General features: G+C 37.8%; 1 protein-coding gene across 2 annotated transcripts in view; it reads left to right on the top strand.

The window, feature by feature from the left end:
* EFEMP1 (EGF containing fibulin extracellular matrix protein 1) overlaps positions 1–20,699 on the top strand; it is a 49,547-nt gene extending 28,848 nt beyond the window's left edge. For both annotated transcript variants that reach the window (XM_080408091.1, XM_080408092.1), the window contains exons 5-11: positions 7,637–7,759; positions 11,407–11,526; positions 13,874–13,993; positions 15,426–15,545; positions 16,997–17,120; positions 17,243–17,438; positions 19,435–20,699. In XM_080408091.1, the coding sequence (XP_080264217.1) occupies positions 7,637–7,759; positions 11,407–11,526; positions 13,874–13,993; positions 15,426–15,545; positions 16,997–17,120; positions 17,243–17,438; positions 19,435–19,593 (962 nt within the window). In that variant the 3' untranslated portion in view covers positions 19,594–20,699. The remainder of the gene's footprint in view (positions 1–7,636; positions 7,760–11,406; positions 11,527–13,873; positions 13,994–15,425; positions 15,546–16,996; positions 17,121–17,242; positions 17,439–19,434) is intronic.
* The last annotated feature ends 1,708 nt before the right edge of the window (positions 20,700–22,407 follow it).

The raw sequence follows: 22,407 nt of genomic DNA, 5'->3' as shown, positions 1-22,407 counted from the left end.
GAAGGAAGGTACACGAAAAGCATCCTATTCATGAAGTCAGCATGGTTGGGTCACTTCTCCAAATTCATGGTACTTGCTAACCCTTTTGCAGTCCAAATACAGAAATCACATGAGGATCTGTAAGTTGCACTGCATTCAAGGGTTTTTTTGGTACATTTTCTATGTTAATGCTTTGTGTTAGGTCTATTTTGTTGTGCCATGATGTCCAGGAGTACTAAAAGACAAATCTATAAGGAACTTGCTTTGCTGTACTCTCAAATTTAAGAGGGTAAATGTTTCAGCACACCAAAAGAAGTCATGCTATTTTTCATGAAAACCTCATTTATTTAAACATTCTGCCTCACATATTTGCTTAAATGTAGGCCTTGGCTCTTACATATATTTTTCCTGTGCAAACAAGTATTAGTGCAGGTTACCTTCGCTCAACTGTGAAAACTTGTTACCAGGGCAATCAGTCCAATATACTTAACATGAAAGGGCCAAAGGAAAATTTAAAAGGGAAAGAGAAAAAAAAACAGCAATAAAGGGGGAGTTTATGGGCTGCTAGAGAGTTATACAGAATTATAGACGCTACCTCATGACACTACTGGATAGTGACTGCACTGTTAGAGTGTGGGTCTCTATATTAACAGGTTTTGCTGCTCCAGAAGTGAGAAATTTCTCCAAATATTTAGTCATTTGGTACCTGCTGACCTGATGTTATGTAACAGATTTTGTGCTGGTATTTACCACCACAAAGCGCAGCCTCCCAACACCAATGAGTTAAAAGTTGTCTGGGCATCCAGCCCAGATGAATAACATCCCAAATGTTGAAGGAAGTAGCAAGGGAAATAGAAAAGCCTTTGACAGAAATTGTTGATAGCTTGCTAAGGCTGGAGAGGGAACCAGGGAATTTGGAGGTTGCTAATGTTGTTCCTATGTGTAAGAAAGGATCAGGGAGGATCCAGGAAACGACATAGCAGTGAGCTTGGCTTCAGTTGCAAGAACAATATAAGAAACATAAATAAGGGACAGAAAACTTAATTTAGTAAAATAAAGTAAGCCTATATGCATGGAAGAACTATAGCAGTCTAATTTCTTCAAATATTTTACCTTCAGCTGGTTATTTCCGAAAAATACTAATATAGAATGTCTCACAGACAGAAGGAAAACTAATGAAGTGGACAGAAAGTGAAGGATTTTTACAGAATCTAGAAGTAAATTGTCCATACCACCTGCAGTACTGTGCAGGTCATTGTATGTCCGATATCAGACTCACTGGTGCCATTGCTTATGTAGGAGGCAGCGTTTTCAGTTCAGATGAATCTATTAGAAAAAACAGACCAAGTCATTTTCTACTCTCAATCATACTGAGAACTCAAAAAATTTAAACAATTAACTTAAATATTTATCATTTACATTCAAAACAAATGGAGAACAGCTTTACTGGAGTCAATGACAAGTGCAACAGTGACATCGGTGGAATCATTCTGGGTTTAGATTTGTATAAGCCATTCAGAAGCTGGTCCATTGGTGTGGGCAGAAATAAGAATTTGAATCCCATAAGATCATTTTAAGAGCCTTCTTTTGTATCTGATGGAATATTCTGCTTACTAAATTTCTACAGACCAGAATAGATTTTGTGACTTGTTTGAACAGATGAATATATACACAAACAAGGAGAGCATGAAAATTCTGTAGTAAATTGCAATATGTTGTGAGTCAGTGAGCAGCAGGAAGCTGAGCACTCCAGTCACAGGAGCAAGACATACTTGAGCGAGTTAAGAATACAGTTCTCCAGCTCTGAGCACAATGTAACAGGTATACACTAGAGGAGAAGACGTTTAAGTGGGTTAAATAAGATGAAAGGTAGATTTCGATTGCATTTTCTTTTCCTGCAAGAGTTTGAAGCACTAGTGAAATGCATCTTGTGAATTTATGTACTTCTTATAATGATACGAAGAAAATTACAGAGATTAAGCGGTTGCATAAGTGAGTGAGCAGCATGAGTCAGGGGGTTTGGGAAAAATGAGTCACAGCATGAAGAGAATGGAGCCAGGTTTGTAGTTCGGAAAGAGAGACTAGGAAAGAACTTTATGGATGTAGATAAGAGCCTGACAGAATGGACTGCTGTAGAGAAGTGGAAAAACTAACTAGCTCTAAAACAGGGGACGATACACAAGTTTTAGAGAAAGCTATAACTAAAAAGCAGGTCAGAATTTTTTGTACACAACTGGTGGTTGAATACAGAGCAGGCTGCCAACATCAGCAATGGAAGGACATAATTGTGTAAATCACTTCAAGAGGGAGTGCGGGTACATTTTTGGAAAGTGAGGGAATCACTGGGTATAGCTATTAGTGAGGCTTGTGGAATTAGAACTATGAAACGCAAGTCGATTTATATTTTGAAGGAATACAGGAGCAAGCTCTGCTGCCCTCCGTGGTTCTCACATCATTTCTGTGGCACCCTGCAAACTTCAGACAATAGCTTCTGCAAATCAGAGCATTATCTTAGCCTGCAGATAGTTAACAATCTGAAAGTCTTCCAAAATGAACTTTCTAGAATAGCCCTGGTTGTATTAGAATGAGTCATTGGGGTCTGATGGCCATATTTACCATAGTAGAGTTGAGCACTTCATAAACCTTTCTGAAAGAGCAGTGTGGCTTACATGTAATTTAATTGAGAGACCAGTGTCCTTAATTCAATGTTCTTCCCCCCACTTCTCTATTGACTCTGACTCTTTAAATCAAATTTAAGGTTTTTAATAAAACAGTAATCATGACAATTTATAGAGGTCCATACCACCTAACCCATTTTGGGAATGGTAAGCTTTGACTGAGCACAAACCTGTGGAAAAAAAACAGACTATGAGATTTACATAATGAAAGACTGCATGATGATACTTAATGGATCTAAATTCACACTGTTCAGAGAACCTGAATTCTGTGTTTTGCAATTCCTCGAGTACTTGACTTTGAAACTGTCACATTCTTACAGTGTAGTATTCTGGACGTAACACCCATGACATATGGAAATTAAAGAACTCAATCCAAACACATTTGACAAATTTTGTTAAATTTTTATAATTTGAAGTACAAATAATTCCCATAAGAAGTCTGCTTTTGAGTGACTTATGGAAAGACTACATAATTATCTGAGTTCAATTATTACAGTGATCAAGACACTGAAGGTAAGCCAGCTCCATTTTCAATTAAGATCAATCTGCAAAAGGATTGTTAGAGACACCCAGGCTGTTTCAGAGGAAATTTTCCAACTACATAGGCTGTAACTGTCCAGAGAATAACTGTCTGGGAATAAAAATCTGAGCAATATCTTGGATCAGAGATACAACAAGTTTAAGAATTAATCAGTATCTCACAGGTTGCATGCATCAATAATCAAATACCAGTCAGGTTGTTTAATGGTTTAATACAAACTTACAGCTCTTGTTTATCCGTAGTCAACAGCACAACCTTTTAAAATATTAACCGATATTAGGAAAATATCAGTTAGAAATTATTAGAAAAAAAGGGGAATGTTAAAAAAGAAGATAATTTTCATTACTGGTTACCAAGGTAATTTACATTGCCTACCTAGATGAACAAATGTATGTTGTAACACTAGAACTGAAATTTAAACAAAGTTGATGAGGAATAAGTTGAGGGTATTTTCAGGTATAGCTTACAAGATACACGCTTAAGATAGAAGCTTCAGCCTATGGCATCAGTTGCTGAAACACTTACAGAAACAAACTTTATCATGATGACACCAAGTTTGGAAAAGAGGATACAGAGGAAAGATGCTCAAGAATGAGCTTGTAAAACCCCATTATTTTCTTTCTAGATCTGTTTCTTATACTGCACTCATCACTGTGGTATCTTGAGTGCTTTCCAGTAGTGCATTAAGCAACTTGACAAACATCTGTCACATGTTTGTTCTCTCACCCTCTCCCCAGAGATATAAGTGTGTGCAGTGGAGTGTCTTGTTTTAATTTTTTTTAATTATTATAAATACACATGCACGTAACACATTATTAAGTATTCATGCTAGAGAGGAAAAGTCAGAAAAATTTATCTTGCTCTTAGGATTAAGGCTGGTGAGCTCTGTGATGTTCTGTCACACCCTTGCCCCAGCTTGCTAGGTCTTCACAGATACCACATCAGTCTGGTCATGGGTGTCTATGATAAGCAGAAACCAAAAGTATGGATCCCAAATACCCTCATTTACTGTTCGCACTTAAATTCAGTGATTTTGTCACAGAAGATCAAATGGAATGGAATGGTAGAATTTAAGGGAAAACGTGCTTTGTTTAACCACTATCTCATCCCCACATTATGGCACTTAAAAGCAGGAATTGATGAATCTTCCAGCTCACTGTCACAGAATCAGAGGGCACTGTGCAAGTTGCGATGAACAAGAAAGGAATCTAATGGATTGGAAGAGCCCGATTTAAACTGGAAAAAGTTACTAGAGTAATGGAACAAAGACCTGGGAGTTACCAACTCCCATACAGAGGGGACATAACTGGAAAAACAATCTGGGAGCTTCTGATCAGCATTCAGTCAGATCCTAAACAATTGCAGTTAGACAGTCTACCCATTCAAGAACAACGAACACAAGTGGGAATCCCAGATGAATATTGGCACCACCAGTGTAATGCTATTTCATATGGGGAGAGAAGTGTGTGTGTGGGCACACATGTATGATAGATAACTACTGCCACCTCAGGAAAAAAAAAAAAAAAAAAAAAAAAAAAAAAAAGGAGCTGATTATCCCAAGGAGACCTGCAATGCTGATGTTGCTTACTTCCTATGAATTCCAATTCTTCAGTGCTCCAATAACTCTCAGGACAGTTAGAAAGAAACACTTTCACTAACGGAGGACGATTCAGGTCACAGTGAGTGCCAAGAAGCAGGAGAGTTCTCTTTGGCCCTCACTCAAAGGCATAGATGCAGAGATCTGTGCAGCAACATCATATGGCAAAATCCACCAGTGCTTCTTTCAGTACTCCACAATGGCTGGGCTGCTTCTGGTGTCACACCAATTCAATTCACATTTGGCACTGCTTTCAGCGCTGAAGTCTTCCACTCACTTCCTCACCCTTGCATCAGTCACAAAAGTAGGCATATCTAATTATTACAGTACTAGAGATTTCAGAACTGAACATTCCAGCACTGAAACCTTTCTAGCTGCCTGTTGTTCTCCCACGATACTTTCCTTGAAGCACTTAAACATGATCTTTAGGCCATCAGCCTTCCTCTAACATTACTGATTTCTTTGCACAGATGTGAGCAGAACTGCTCCAAGCATGGCAACCTACTGCCCTTCCCCAGTGAAGGCTAGAGGCTGCTGTCCTGTCCATCACTTCCCCACCTTAGGCAGTTTGGTAAAGTTCACAGGGCAGGGGGGGCGGGGGGTGGGGGGATGGAAGAGAATTGGAGTTCTCAGCAATACTTCATTCCATGTATCTGTTTCCATAGTTTGCCTAGGGACTCATTTCAACAAAAGCCACCCAAAAGACAATCCAAATAGCAATAAACTACCATGAAAATGCAGAGTTAACACCACTGATAAAACTCTGCTGAAGTCCACCAACAGTATGCCACATAGCTGTATGCCTTTTCATGGCATGCTAAAGAGACAGGACATACAGTCACAGCTAATACTCAACCTAATTCAGGATCTTAACTTGATCAGGAGAGCTCTAAAGGATTCCTTCAAAAAGTCTCAAGAAAAAGTTGTTCTCATTAACACAGATCTTCCTGGCCACAACATCAAATCCTCCACAGGTTTCCAAACAAGGAGGCAGCTAGCAGTCAAACACTATGTTTGAATAACTGTTTTTCTTTCAAACTGAACTTACCATTGGGAAAAAATCAAAGACCCCGAGCACATAAGTCAATCTAGTTTGGTTCATTTTAGCTGGAGTAGCTTAGCTTAATTTCTATACAATAATAAGTGGAAATCAAGCCATGGATAAACACAAGGACTTAATACATTTTGAGTTACCTTTTAAGATGGCTTAGTTAAGTTTACTCACATATGAAGTTCCTAAAGATCAAGCGTGCTTTGTTCCAGCACACTCTGTGACAAAAAGGATTTGAACTGCATGCGTATTATAGCCATTTTATTTTCAGCTTTTGTAGAAACTAGGAGTACATGCAAAGCCCAGCAAAGTCCCTGCAAAGACTTGCATTGAACTCCACCATGCTTTGGCTTAAACATTTAATGATGTGTCAGGCTGGTATGAGGCAGCCAGCTATAGTCTCTGAAAGTCTTTACACCTGAGAATGTGCTTTTCAGCTGTCAGTACAGAACAATGCAGTCAGCAAGTCCTGCATCAACACAGCAGCTTTAGGACTGATATTACACAGAAATGCAAAGACCAGGCTAACATAAAAGGACTTTATGTCTCCTGTCAGATAAGGAGAAGTTATATGTAAAATTTTTGGACATTTGTGGAAAGGGCCAATACTGAGAATTAATTCGAACTGTTGATGGCTTATTTTTTATTGAATCTTGTGGTCAAAATTGTTTTCATTTGCTATGAGAAAGTATCCATCATTTTTTCCAAAGCACCACCCAGAATCTGCCACTGGTGATGTTCTAACGTCCCCAGTGCCTATACAAATAGAGAGGTCAGCTGAGATTTGTAAACTAGAGATCATAAGTTTTAAGGAATTTGTTTATTCAGCCTAGAGTCTCCAAATTGTGTACAATGCCAAAATTAAAAAGTTCTTTCACTTACTGTGTCAGGTTACAATAAAAAGCTTTCCAGCGTTTTGGATGTTCAGATGAGAAAGCAAACTGTAATTCCATTTTAAGCAACCTGTTTGTCAGCACATGCAGTTTAATTATAATTAAGTACCTCCAGCAGTTATAATGAACAGGCAAAATCAAAATGTTGGGTTTATACTTGTATAAACCTGCATTTAGTGTGAACTAAAAGCTGCCTGAATTACACTGAAAAGTATCAGTCTAGTATTTGCATTTTTAGCTGTACTGTTCAAATATAAACATACATAAACTGTTTCCAAAGACTTTAACAGATTGACTGAATTAGTAGAGTTTTCAGGGGAATGACAAGAGGCAGATATCTTCCTGATGAGAAGGCCACCACATACCAAGTTCCAAGCCCCTGCCCAAAGTATGGAGTACGGGAATCAAGCAAAAGAGATCAGAGCCTTTTTAATATCAGCAAAATAACATATTTCTAACTCATCTCATTCTTGAGAAAGGACTGAACTACACTTGCTGGAATTTTCCAGGGTAATTCAGCATGCAACAGCCAATCAGCATGGGAAATAAAACAAAAAAGTCAAATTACTAAAACATGACAAAGTTGCAAGAAGTTTACAGAAACTTCTGTAGTTAGAAGTAAAAAATAGTAACGGCATTTGACAAATAGAAGTATTTGATAGTTTAAAATAACCATATCTGAAAATATTTACAAATGCAGTGTCAGAATTAAAAGCTATTAGAAATCTGTTAACATTTCATTGCTTGCAAATGGAATAAGCATCAAGATGACAACTTTGGAGTATATTTGAACTTTGCTGCCTTCACTTATAGGTGGCTTGAAGACGCGTAAAGCATTTCAACAGGCTAAATATTTTAAGTAAACTTTATGACTAATATTTGCTTTTTTCGATAAAGATATAGATGAATGTGCAACTGGAACCCATAATTGTAGAGCTGATCAAGTATGTGTCAATTTAAGAGGGTCCTTCAGCTGCCAGTGTCCTCCAGGCTATCAGAAACGAGGGGACCAATGCGTTGGTAAGTGTTGCTCTAGATTAAGTTATTTTCTTTCATTATCTGTAATCAAAATAAAGTTTGCAACTGTAAAGTGTATAGGTATGTGTACTGTAAAATAGCTATATAACTTTGAAATACAACGGAATAATCACTTTATCACAGTAATTAATCACTAAAACATAGAACTAGAGACTATCTGAAGTATAATCAACACTGAGTTCAACTTCACAAGATTTATTTTCCTAATAGTTACCATTGTGTTTATTGTTTGCATTGGGGTATTGCCTAGTGTCCCAGATATCGTCCTAAGTCTACTGCAGCAGCAAACTAAAGCATGTCTTTGCACTGACCTCAGCGAGACTTGACAGATATGCAGGACAAAGCACCACCTTCACACAGACCTAATCCCTGCTCTGCAAAGTCCCCTTGCACAGTCTGTTTCAGTACTCAGTTTTACAAGTATAAATGAAAGAGATTGAAACTCTGAATGCAGGTATATGATATTTGCAACTTATAAGCCACTACACTTTATTATTTGTGCCAAAATAAACTATTAGCACCCTTGGGACCTATATAAGTATAGCATTAAATTAAATCCAAGTGCAGGGTGAACACTGCATCTTTCCTATTCCATTCTTATTTGTTGATATTACGCAAAGGTGCCATTATTCTGTTCCTTCAGTCCTCCTTCAGCCTCTACTTAACACCTCTTTAATCATTATTTCAATCGACGAATTGCTTTTATAGGCACTTCATCCTTAAGCTTTAGGTTTGTCAGAGATAATAAAACCAACTATGAAATAAGAGAATCAAATATATACATCATGAAGCAACATTCAAGACTGCCTCTTATAAGACACAAGACTGGTTTTCTGTAGCCTAGGAGAAACACGTTCCAGTTGCTTTGGGTTTTTTCCTGTTCAGCAGAATAGGAACAACAGAACTTCAGGTTTTCCTCTTTTTCTTTGCATTAGAGATCCTGCATTTGCAAGTGTTTAAGAATTTTTAATTTTAAGCTCTTACAAAAAGCCTTGCATAAGCAGTCACTGCCTAACAAGAGCTGCAGGAAGGAAATGGGGGAAGTTTCAGTACACATCTAGACTGACTTACATTTCTGGGCACGGCTCTTTCTTTAGGGTTCTGAGCCAAAGGCTGTAGAAATCAACCCAAAAATTCTTATCTCTTTCCTAAAGAGATGTGGATCAGGCCTTGAACTGGCCTGTCAAATCGGTGTAAACACAGATATATCTGATTCCTCTCAGTTCTTTGTGCAAGAATAGGATGAGTAGTTTGGAATGTAAGTAGAGGAATAGTTTTGATAGGTCATTGATTATTTATTTTTTTCCTATTTAAATGTGGGGTTTATCTAGATTTTTCTAATGCTGTGCAATAGCACATTTAATGTCAAGACCCATGGCACTAACTGAAAGTTTTCCAGGACACATTACAGCACTGAAAAGAAAAGCAGCAGAATGATACATCCTTTTACCTACATGTGAATACATTTATGCATCTAAATCTATACATGAAGGTGTCTGGAAAGCGAAATTTCCCTTCTCCTATTTAGGTCAAAACCAAGAATAACACCTGTGTTACATATTACACACTGACCTAAATTATAAGTCCATCCCTACACTTAGTACTGTCAGCATTTCAGAATAAAGCCTGTCTTTGGGGATTTTTTATAACAACTTTGCCAGAAAATGTTCTTGGGGCCAGATCTTGATAGAGGTTCTCCATATGGGAGGAAATGTTTCTCAAATTTGAAAGAAATTTTTCCAGACTACTTTGGCTTCAAGGTAGAGGGAGAAAAGGATTCATTTCTAACAACTGATTTTATTTTAATCTAAATTCACTAATAATTTCTGTCTTTTTTGAGACATTTTTATTGTAAAATTTGCTTCTTCACATATTGCAAAATAGTCTTTCCTGAAACATGAGACTGCAGATAGAATGAATTACTTTCCAGCATTACTTCAAACAGAAGATTTAGCTGAATTGATTAGATAATGCTTTGCCTGTAGATGTGCATGGAGCTGATGTGCCTAATCCTGCAAGGAAAACTCCCACTGAATTAAAGTCAGATCCTGGAAGCATTTATGTGCATAAATGCAGTGCCTAAGCAGCAAAGCATTGCTCATGTGTCTGTATTGTATAATCAGATCTTTAAACAGCAATTTGTAAGAGCTTAGTCCTGTAAAAGTCAAGGATGGACGAGATTTACTGTGCCTCCTAATTTAGTCTATTTCTACTTCCAAATTTTCTCTGCAGCAAGAGAGTTACAGCAACAATTGCTACTGTACAGATAGTCAGGAATTTTCCAGCATAAGCCTTTTCATTCAGAACCATCCAAAACACTCCACTGCTAAGTTTAGCCCCAAACAGTGACTGAAAATTTGACAAAGAAAGGGTTAACTTCTCAAGATTATTTTTTCACTCTATATTAAAACAAACACTTTCCTCATTATAAAAGAAGTCTTGGCCTCTTTTTAAACACATCTATGGTGGAAACAGCTGGAGGTAGGAAACTCAAGATCTGGCATGGATATGGGAAGTGCCTTTCTTTGTTCCAGTGAAAACTGGCCTTATTTGTCTGAGCATTGAGCCTTTGAAATTCACATTGTGTACATGTACAGAACACGGCACGGATTTCTTCACCAAGCTCAAGCAGGTCACAACCAAAGATGGCTGCTGCACATACACGCACCCTCAGCATTATGGCATAATAAAAAAATAATGAGTTTTTCAGACAAAAACAGAGGCAGTATCTCCTCGAGAATGCAAGGAAGCCTTTTAACATGCAGACAGGTACAAGAATGGGCTGTTGCACATGTTGTATGGTTTGCAGGTGAAAACGCAGCTCCAATGCACATTAGGAATGCTGAAACTTGGAAAAGCAGCCTGCTCCACCTCAAAACTAGGGCTAATCTGCAAGGAGAGCCTGTGGACAGTTAATACTGCCTGAGATAGCACCAACTGCAGCCAGTCTGCTCACCTTCCTCGGTCAGGCACAAGGGGCTAGTGCTGCTGTATGGAAAGGTATGCAGGAGAGGCACGGAGGGGCAACGGAGCAACAGCAGCCCCCCAGGGAGGCAAGCCTGTTTCTGGGGAATCCCTGTGGAAGCATAACCCGTTTCCTTTTCAGGCCCATTAATCTTCTATCCTCGCCATTCCCCTGTACTTGCACAGAAAATTTGGTCTCTTTTCCTAATGGAGCTGAAAAGATTTAGCACATGCTAGGAGTGCTGGATGCAAGTTTTTGGAAAAACGAGACCTACAAGCCACATTCACTGTATTGGTCAGCATTATGTCTGATCATGAGAAATTTTGGTTGAAAAGCAGAACAAAAAGCTCTGGAGTTTTACCTATTTAAAATAAACAAGACTAAGCAGTATTGTGGAGCTGAATATAAAAATAGAGTTAGAATGCATATTGATCTCAGTGGCTGGAAGACAATCAGCATAAAACTGATATTTACAAAAGTTACTGAAAGAAAAAGTAAAGTACCGTTCCTGTTAATATCCATGGAAGCAGTACCTAGCTCACATAAGCTTTTTTCCCATCTTTTCAGGAAGAGCAATAAACTCTACAGTTTCTTCAGATACAAGACATCAACAGTGAACTACCATAACTCCATTTGAATTAATTTCTCTTTTTTGATTACTCAGATATTGATGAATGCACCCTGCCTCCATATTGCCACCATCGATGCGTGAACACTCCTGGTTCCTATTATTGCCAGTGTAATGCTGGTTTCCAGTTAGCATCCAACAACCACACCTGTGTAGGTAAGAACTTCTCTGCATGTACTTACACATGAGTTCACAAATACTGACAGATGACTTGCCACAGTTAAAATTTAAGTATCTTCATCCCTTAAAAAAATACCAAAGAGTAAGACATATCAGTTGCTGTATTGACAGGCACTACTGCAAGTGATCCAAGTAGTACAGAAGGATTAGAAAGAAAATTGGAGCCTTATCGAAAGCCTCTTATTTTGTTTGCATAGCAGGTTTCTGAGGAGCATCTAGTTTGGCAACTGGAACCCTGGAAGTTTATATTAATTATTTAATCTTAGATTTAATTATTCTTTCACTTCTGGATTGCTTTTGCATTGTCATTGGCTTTCATGATATTATCGCCAGTTCATCTAACAAAGGGTGGGACTGGAAACCAGGAGAAGCAATACTGTACCTCTGCAGTTAAGTGATTATCCTCAGCACGTGATAAACGTGGTGAGGAAAGCAAGCATGTATGTCACATTAGAATATCTGGAAAATAATGTTAAAAATGAAAATGTGTGTCACTAAGGACAGTGGCCCTTTAGAAGGCAAACACTAAGGGAAGCCTTGCAATAAACTAAGACTTCTGTTAAGATTGAAATTCTGTTCTAGAAGAATTAGACTAATAATAAAAAGTAACTGTCTGCTGAAGTACAGAGAGAATGGCCATTTAAAAAAAAAAAATCAACGGGTTGGTGATGGAGATGGTCAGAATTCCTTTATGGCTATAATTTTTATATATATAAAATCTATACTATATGCATATTTTTATATAAAAAACCAGTCTGGGTTTTCCAACTTCTACCATTACTTCCAAGTGTTGCCATGTATTACCAAGTGCCCTGGCACACTGCATAGCACGGAAGCGAGAGAAATTTTGTTTTTCACCAAATGATAGTATAAAAAGAGTTGCACATGGATACAACGTAATCATGTGACAAGTTGTTACTTATTTGACCCTTTCCATGGCTCAAATGCAAGGTGTATTCTTTCAGTTACACTCACAAATCCATGACAGCTGCACATGTGTTAGGTGCTTCACCAAAACACCCCTTCTCTAACCTGCTGGCCTCCCAGCCTAGTAAAGCATACTCATACAAGGAAAGGTGAAGTAAATCTTAAGAAGAAAATTTGTACATGAATGGTTGCTGCATCAAGACAGACTTTCACATCTGCAACAGTCATCTGGCAGAAGAGGTACTTGACAGCTGCACCAATTGCACTTGTGTTACAGCTTTTGCATATATTGAAAGTGGGTCAATATTTCTTGGAAGAAAAACAAACAGAATTGTGGCTTTGCCTAGCTTATTTTTTTCTTCTGGTAGCATTGTCATGATGTACATTCTTTGCACTGTTGCCAGAAATTAACTAAAGAGAGGAAGAAAAAAATAAAACTACTCTGTAATCGGTTTTCCTCTATTACCACTCATTTTCAAGACTAGGAGGTTCATCATATAGAGAATTAATATCCTTCTCATTGGTTTAGTTTTTGTGAGTGCCTGATCTTAGTCGTCTTTGCCAGTTTTTAGGTGTATCTATAAATGACTGACTGTTGCTGACATATCAGCATTTGCAAAAGCCATGAACTCTATCTTTTTCCAGACACAGCTCTCTACTAATGGTTATATCTCATAAACACAAATATGAATTAAAATCATGCAGGGAAGTAATACAAGGGAAAATACACTAAAATCTGCAGAGGAAATTACAGAGGAGCAGCAGTTAGTCAACAGCCTATGAAAACCAAGTGTTACAGATTCCAGAGATGATTACAGTTATATAAACTTCCTATTAAAAATTGCTTTTCTCATACCATAGTGTTCTCACATATGTTCTTAGGATGGACACATCATGGAAAAAGTCTAGCACAGAAACATACCTTCCCCCAATATGGTCTAGGCCTTACAGCATTGCAAAACTCTACTGGCCTCAAAGGCTTATGTTATAATTGTAATGGAATTTAAAAGAACAAATTTTAGAGTAATAAATAGCTCAAATCTTAACCATGGCATGCTGAGAGGCCTTATCAGTATATATTCCTTATATCAATTATTTATAGAGACTTGGCATTTCATACCTGAAAGAGAGACACTGGAATGTGGAGTTTAATAGCCACACTAAACATTTTTGGAAGAATTCATCACACATTAGAATAACTCTCATTCCTGGAAAAACACTCTTTTTCTACATGGAATGTAAAGCATAGATCTGACATTGTTCCAGTGACTGCAGATCTGTATTGATACAGTCAACTGAGCTTCTGCTAAGCAATAGACCCAGACTGAGGACTAATCCCCTTAATCAGCCTAATTATCAGCTACACAAGATAAAGATCTGTAATTTTTCCTTTCAGACATAAATGAATGTGATGCCAATAACCCATGTGCACAACAGTGTTACAATATACTGGGTTCTTTCATCTGTCAGTGTAATCCAGGATTTGAGTTAAGCAGTGACAGAATTAACTGTGAAGGTAAGCAATTTTTCTTTTGTCTTGGAAGAGCATTTTATTATTTTTTTTAAATTATTTTCTCAGAAGTCTTTCTTTGAGCTAAGGGATATAATTCAAGTGGAGCCACCCTGTGGGTGCAGTTTGTAGCCAAAACCCTTAAGAAATTTATTGTTTGATTTTTGCAAATGTGGTTGCTATGCACACCTTAGTGGCTGCATTCAGGTACACTCAGATATGGGTATCTCTAATAGTAAGTGCAAAACAGGACAGACATTACATTTCAGATCACAGCTGGGAAGAATAAGGCTTCTGAATACTTGTTTCACAAACTCACTTGAATTGTGTGTGGTCTAGTGCTGATGACCATTAAATGAATCTGAAAGGAATGCAAACCAAAAACAAGTGTAATTTTGTGTGTTGTTAGGTTCCTCTGAAAATAAAACCTCAAATTTTTTATTTTAAGGAAGTGACAATTGTGCTTTTGAGGTGTTTTCAAGCCTGTGTATACAAACAGCATGTCTCCTGATGATTATACAATCAACACTATTTCCTCTGCCAGAGCCTCCACAGGGGTCCTCTAATCTCCTTTTGGATACATGATGATCTCACCCTTAAAGCCCATATCCTTTCTACCAGTCTTTTCGAGCCAAAGAGGTCGTTTTGGTTTACCACTGCCCTCCTAAACAAGCCAGCAGACCTATTACAGATGCTCCCTTTCCAAGTTTCTTAAGCTATTTCTACTTGCAAGTGAACAGAACAGGGAGCAGCAAGTATGCAGCCTCCAAGGACATCCCTGACAAAATCAAGAACTGGGCTCAAACCTCAGAGGTAGTAGGAGGGAGTTATGCTTTTTTCCATTCCCTAGTTTTGATGGGTTTAATTTAATTTCCTGTTAAAGACATATACTGTTAAAATCTGTTTCATCCTACACTTCTCTAGCAAGGGACAGAGGGTTACACAAGGATAAAAAAAGCAAAGGAGAATGGTATACACTGAATATTATTTGAAGATAAGAAAGTGGCCTTCCTCTCTTTCCCAAAGAGCTACTCCATTAGCATAGGGCACAAGTACAAAGGCAATATTGTTGCCTTATGAACTAACCTCACATCTGTGTCTGTTGTTAAAGTACTCACATTTTGGAATACTAGAAGTATAAATTCTTTCAAGAATTATTTTCCCAAATATGTTCTGAAGTCTAGTTTAGCTTCTGCTTCCTCAGTTCCAGGATTCTCATTTGGAAGGTTATCAATAAAACACAGGTAGAACTAGCCCTTCTGTTTGCAACTTTGAGGCATTAAGCGGTATATTTCAGGTTTTTGATAACTTACTCTTTTTAGACAGAATTCATTCTTTTTTTTCCTGTTAGAACCAGCATTTAGCTATTATAATTAGTTCTGTAACAAGGTAGATGTTAAAAAAACCCAAGAACTTTAATATCTCTTGCTCTCTGCAGACACTGATGAGTGCAGAACCTCAAGTTATATATGTCAATATCAGTGTGTCAATGAACCAGGAAAATTCTCATGTGTCTGTCCTGAGGGATACCAGGTAGTAGGAGGCAGAACATGTCAAGGTAAGTGTCTCATCTTAGCAGTCTCAATACTGTATTATTAATCACACCATTTCAGGCAAGACTAAGAACGCTTGCTATCTAAATATTTGTCAGGACAGAATTATCATTATGTTAGCAAAAGATAGGTTGATAAAGCATTTGATGATTAATTGTCTATCTTATATTAATTCTTATTTGATTCCTTCAGCTCAAACTCTTAAGTCCTTGAGATTACTAGGAAAATTTCAGTTGTTGAAACCCTTAGATAAAACTTGTCTTGGATGTCTAGGTAGCAAGTCTAAGTTTCAGAGATAAATATCTCTGAAAAAAATCAGGCCTTTTTTGTGGTTTGTTTTTTGTTTGTTTTTTCAGACACTAAACACGGCTTTATATCATGTTTCATTTTTTCCTAAATCCAGCCACAGTAGAAATTAAAGATACAGCTCTTCGGATAACAGGAGAGGGGGAAAAAGCAAGACTTGTGCAGCTTAGATAATTTCTGTTTAGAAAAAGAAATGTTCTGGTCAGGTGCCACTGAATGACAAAATTTTAAAGTTTGTAGGTTTTCCTCACTGGTGTTAAATATCTCTGCATCTTCTTAGAGAATATTGCAGAACAACATATTAAGTGCAAGAATCATTGCTTCTGTGATCCAGAACCCAATTTAACAGTCATTATTTTTAGACATAAATAGGTGTGCTAATTATTGACGGAAGGGATGAGGAAATAACTCATTTTTTATTAATAGCTTTTTATAAAAATCCAGAATAATTTCTTTCCCTTCTTAAGAACCGCAGTTGATACTTAATATTGTGGACTGGGTAGTTTGACCATCTAAAAATCTGTTTGTGCCTTCCGAGAGATTACATTTAAGTAAACCCTTTCTATGACACTGTTAATTTCAGGATACCATATATGTAGACACTAGTGGGGTTCTGACACTCAGGATAATAGAGCATTAATGTAGTGCAAGTCTGACAGTCCCCACCTCTATTCAGGGTTATTTTCCCAAGCAAAAGAAGCAGCTCTGCTTTACACAATAATTTAAGTTTTCATTATTCCTTTCAAGGCTATTTTAGTTAAAATGTAGCCATTAACTAAGCACTTTAATTGCTAGAGTTTCATCATCTAACTAAAGATGAGAACCAGCAGAAGGCAGGAAATCACAATTCTTCCTTCAAACCTTTCTCTGTCTACAAGATATCTGCTGCTATAACATCATTGTTTGCCAAAGTATTTCTACAGTTTCATTACATTTGTTTAACGTGCATCTTCAGTCAACTAAAAAATCTTCAGGCTTAATTAACACTCAATAAACATGTCTGCATAGAGAAATCCTTTATAGCCAGGCCCTAGAAAAGCAGGGTAAAGATGACAAGCAGGTACCTTTTGTTGTTATTTTGAAGACATTGTGGGTTTTCAGCAAACCCATTTCCATCTGCTTTGACACAGCCCCTTTTCCTTCCTCCTAGATATAAATGAATGCGAGACTACGAATGAATGCAGAGAGGATGAAATTTGCTGGAATTACCATGGAGGATTTCGTTGTTACCCAAGAAATCCTTGTCAAGAGCCCTACGTCCTTACATCTGAGAAGTAAGAGAAAGATGTCTTTCATTTTTCAGGATCCTCCTCAACAGGCAATATGACCAAATACAGCAGAAAGCAAGTACCATTTGTTTGCAGCTATCACAGTTTCATCCTTTTTTGTTTTTCAGCCGCTGTGTCTGCCCTGTATCAAATGCCATTTGCCGAGAGCTGCCTTACTCTGTTGTGTACAAATACATGAGCATCCGTTCTGACAGAACAGTACCCTCCGATATCTTCCAGATTCAGGCAACCACTATTTACCCTAATACTATTAACACATTCCGGATCAAGTCTGGAAACGAAAATGGAGAATTTTACCTGAGAGTAAGTATCAGTGGGAGTTGGACCCTGAGCGGGCTATAAAAACCACCAGTGCTACTAAGTGTTATAGCATCTTGCCATTTTGACGAACCCATCAAATATCCCCTGTAAGATTATCACAGCATCCCAAGGTTTATCAGCTTTTTGATGCTTCCTTATTAAATGTGCTTAGTTTCCTAATATTGAAAAGCCTTTTACTTTTGTACCTGAAACCTCTGAACTGAGAACCAAATATTTCTTTCAAATTAATACAACACTAGTAGTGATCACGAACATTTAGCAATCCTGGAACACCCGTGTTGGATTCAAATGAGATATCTCTGTGCTTTTCACTCTGTACTAACACACCACATATCTGTATTTAGGGGAGGATTAAAAGAAAGTTTTACCATTACTTTAATCACATTTCTCATTTTTATAAAAAAGTAAAGAAATCAATAGTAGCTTGAGATGGGGCACTGATTTCTAGAGCGCTAAGTTCAGGCCAACTTACAAAGGTTTTGTGTTGAGACATACTTAAACCTCTGTTTCCCCATGTTGCTGCAACTAATCCAGAAAACCACAAAAGTTTAAATTACTTACAATAGCAGTATTTCCTGTTGGTATAACGCATTCAAGTAGATACACATGAGTGAAAGTGTCTGTAACATCTGCTTTTTAAGATTTTTTTGGAAGAAATCTGATTTTCTTGGACACTTGTAATATTTACAAATTCCTGGGAAATCCTGTTTGCTTCATATGTGGCTTGGCACTCAGTAAAACAATCAGCACAAAAAGCTTCAATCAGAACTACATTAATTGGAAGGGTTTCACTTTTGTTTATTTTTCTTGAAATCTGAACATTCAGAAGTTTTGACAGTACATCCACAAAGTGTACCAAGATACGGCATTGCCTATGTAAATCACATTTCCCCAAGATGGGAACAAGGAACTACTCATCTGTGTATCTCACTTGTTCTGGTATAATTTATAATCCAGTGCTTTTCTCTGGATTTAATACAGATCAAAACCCCATACCTACCCCAAAAATACAAGCAGTTATTTGCTTAAAAAAAAAAAGATCACTCCAGCTCTAGTTTGGGTTAAACCCCAACCTAGCCTTCCTTCAGACTGGCTTTCTTTAGACTAACAATTCCAATCTTCTGTTGCCACCCAACAAGAAATCGCAAGCCTTAAATAAGGAAGCGTGTGTTTATTCCTGCTAAGGGACTGTGGTAAACAAAGGCTTACTTAAAAGTTATTCCCATTGTTTTAGTAAAACTCTGAGCTGAGTTTCAGATACAGCAGATGGATTGGATTCATCTGTATGCCCTTATTTGACATGGTGAGAAAATATTTGTAGTAGGTAAAGGGAGAGATGGAGTTTACCCTTTTATTATCATCAGTAAGTTACAAAACTGTTTAATGGACTAGCAGCATGCCACAGACAAGGCCTGTCAATGTTCCCCAGCAGCATGATCCCAGACTGAGAAAAGAGCTTCAGAGCAGTACAAGATGGGGATGGCAATAGGCACACCAGTTGCAAAAATTCCCAGTGTTTATAAGGGGAGCACGACTTCCTCTGGACTACAAACCATGAGATAGAGTTTCCCTCCACTGAACAAGCTACATCACTGTTAAAGATATTAGATCTCTCTTGTTTTACTTATTCTCCATATATATTAAAAGCTGATAGATGGGGATAAAAACAAAGACCATCCTGGGATAGATTACCACTTTTCATGTCCTTTAGAAGAGGCAGCATAACCAGAAACAGATTTTGCCGTGCAGTTTATTCCTCTGAGACCTAGTCAGGTAAAGTGTTCCCTGCAGCAAAGCCAGGTGTGAGATTAGTCATGGCCATTTAAAAATGTTAAAAGAATACTTGCATTATATATCTCTGTGCTGAGACAGAGCATTTTTACTGTGTAGTAAGACACAGGCACTCTCTTCATGCTAGGAACTAGGAAATCGTTTTAGATTTGACAGAATTAAACTTTTTTTTCTGTTGTTCTTCCAGCAAACAAGCGCCGTAAGTGCAATGCTTGTACTGGTGAAATCACTATCAGGACCAAGAGAACACATTGTGGACCTGGAGATGCTAACAGTCAACAGTTTGAATTATCGTACAAGCTCGGTGTTAAGATTAACAATAATAGTGGGACCTTATGCATTTTAGTGGTTTTCAATAACCCTTCACTGGCACTTAAAGCAGCCAAAGAATATTATCTTAAAGAAAGCACTTACTATTTTATTTATAGATTCTGCTCTTTTTTTTTTTTTAAGATTTGTTTAGTAAGTTGATATCTTTAATCCACACATTACACCTGTAATTCAAAATTAGTAGATGTGTTCCATAGTATAACATGGGCATTGTCACTTTCTGTATAAAGATTTAAATCTTTTTTATTACCTTTCTTGGACTAGATACATACTACACTTTTGTGTGAAAACTGTACGTTCATACTATCCTGTAAAACTTCACACATCCTTCCTAGCCAAATAAGGTCATTCAATTATGAGGTGTTCTTTTTATTTCAAGTGTTAATGCAGCTACACTGACAATCTCAAAAAGAAAAAAAAATATGTAGTACAAGTGATACACAAAGTAATGGTTATCTGATAAGCTAAAATATATTTCTTTTTAACTATTTTGTAACAAAAGATAATGGTCAATAAAAATCTATTTCTGTAGACATTTATGTGCTATCACAGTTGGTTTTTGTAATCTGGGTTGGAGGCAAAGTTACATTGTAAGAAACGTTTTGCATTGGGTTTTTATATGCAGATTGCGTTAACCATACCACAGAATAACATTCTGCTCTCTCCAAGAAAAATAGACCATAGGAAGAAAATTTCTCCGACAGGGAAAGAAACTCCAAATGGAAAATCAGCACGCAGGGCACATGTGTCCATGCTTTCTCCTGAAAACACTGTTGGTAGTTACTGGTTAGAGGGATACAGCATTTCCAGACAGAGCACTGTTGGTAGTTACTGGTTAAAGGAATACAGCATTTTCAGACAGAAGTTAACATGCTATTTTTCCAGAAATATTATGTTGTATACTAATAATTGGGTGCATTTGCTTATTAAGTTATATCATTTTCAGGCACTCGGTCCTATTCCTGCTCTTACAACTCAGATTTATCATGTACAGTGTTCATAAAATTTATTTCTAATTCAAGAACTAATAACATCTTTTGTAATATGTAAAATCTTTCTTGATTAAAACATAGTAGTTAATCTTTTGATGTACAAAATTTTTAATAAAGATCACTTACCATATTGTATTTAGTCTTTTTTAAGGTAGTTTATTAGTGAGGCCGCATTAGAGGGCTGAATTGTCAGCTACTGTGGGAGTCAGCAAAGCCCCGTCAAGTTCTGCAGTCAGAACGAACCAGATATCTGTCCATATGGTATTAGTTTATGGAAGACTAAAACCACAATTCCTTTGTAGAGGGACAAACATACTACCTACTGAGTTGCAGGTTTACTGTCATTAAAATAAGAAAAACCAACATACATATAATGCTAGTTAGTTGCTCATTTACAGGAAGGAGCCTCTTTTCTACTTAAAATTCATTTTCTGTAGAAAATATTTGCATATTTGTGAATAGTGCATAGATTACACAAAAAAACCCTCTTGTGATGCAGACCCACTGATTCGTATTTACAGTCACCCTCAGTGATTGCTTTCAGAGGATGTGCCCAAAGAGGCAATAAGCATTGCTGGAGGACTTGGCATCCAGAAGTCCTGCACAGCAAGAAAGCAAAAACTCACTCCAGAATATAAAACTTAGAACAGGCCACAACTGCTCTGGTTTAGGGTGACACATCCCCCACGCTCAGACAAATTGCAGAGCAGGACCCTATTATCCAATGATCATTCCTTCAGGCAGTCATTTGTGGCTTTAAACAAATACTTCATCTGCCAAAAGGGTCAAAGCACATGGTTGTAGCATAGACCAGAAAATAGTACTGGCTCTGCATTGCATTTTCTTTGCCTGAGGCCCCAGAGCTGTGGGGTGAGACCCCAGGTAGCCTTCATCCCTCTCTGTAGAGAGCAGCTCACCAATACAACCCCAGCTGCTTCGCAGAGGGATTTAATTGGTGTAGTCTATGGTGAAAACTCTTTGTATCAGTTTGGCTTGTAGGAAGCTCCTTCCTCTCCCCAAAGGGATTCCTCCCCATTCATCATTACTACAAATCCACTTGGTTTGAAAGGCAACTCCTCAGCCCACACATGTACTGAGCAAAACGCCTCTGACCACCTCCCCCTCCTCCTCACAATTCTTGTGGCAAACAGCACATGTTCATTTCCATACTCAGTTTGTCAACTAACATTTTCTCTCTACATAGTCTGTCCTCACAAACAAGCTGCCCTGGCCCTCAAGCATCCCCCTCTCTGCCCTCAGCGTTAACACTGTTCTTTTACACTGACTTTTAACTTGCCAAATTGTGTAATTCAGCATTGCCCATTCCAAGAAACAATCAATTTTGTTGTTGTTTCTAGGTTTAAGATGGGCAGTTTTCTCTTGGTAGGTGCCCAGAGGAGGCTGAAGTAGCTTTACCTCCTTCAATCCTGGAACTTTCAGGGCACCAGGCTGGTCCCTGTAGTGAATTAAGCAGCCACAAATCATCCCTGACATCCCCAAGCTGCTAGATTCTGCCCTGAGGAATTACTCTATGTTCATTCTCTGCCAGTTGTATCACCAGCGCTTTTAAATCTCTGCTTATCTGACAATGACCCAAAATTGATTATTTTTTTATATATCTATAAACCACAACATTTATGTACTTATGAAATGGCACAAACAGCAGAGAGTTGGAGCTTATGCACATGCCCAATCCATACTAAGCCCACTCATTACTCCATATTCTCATTGTTCTCATAGATTGTGCTTAACCCTTCCCCCCCCCCCCCCCCAAACTGTCCTGTCAACCATCCTGCTCCCCATCTGTTTGCAGTGTTCAGGGCTGTATAAGAGCATTT

Source organism: Falco punctatus (assembly GCF_963210335.1).
Source record: "Falco punctatus genome assembly, chromosome: 12".
NCBI lineage: Eukaryota > Metazoa > Chordata > Aves > Falconiformes > Falconidae > Falco > Falco punctatus.
Note: the sequence above shows the minus strand (reverse complement) of the source record. Positions and strands in the feature narration are given on the sequence as shown.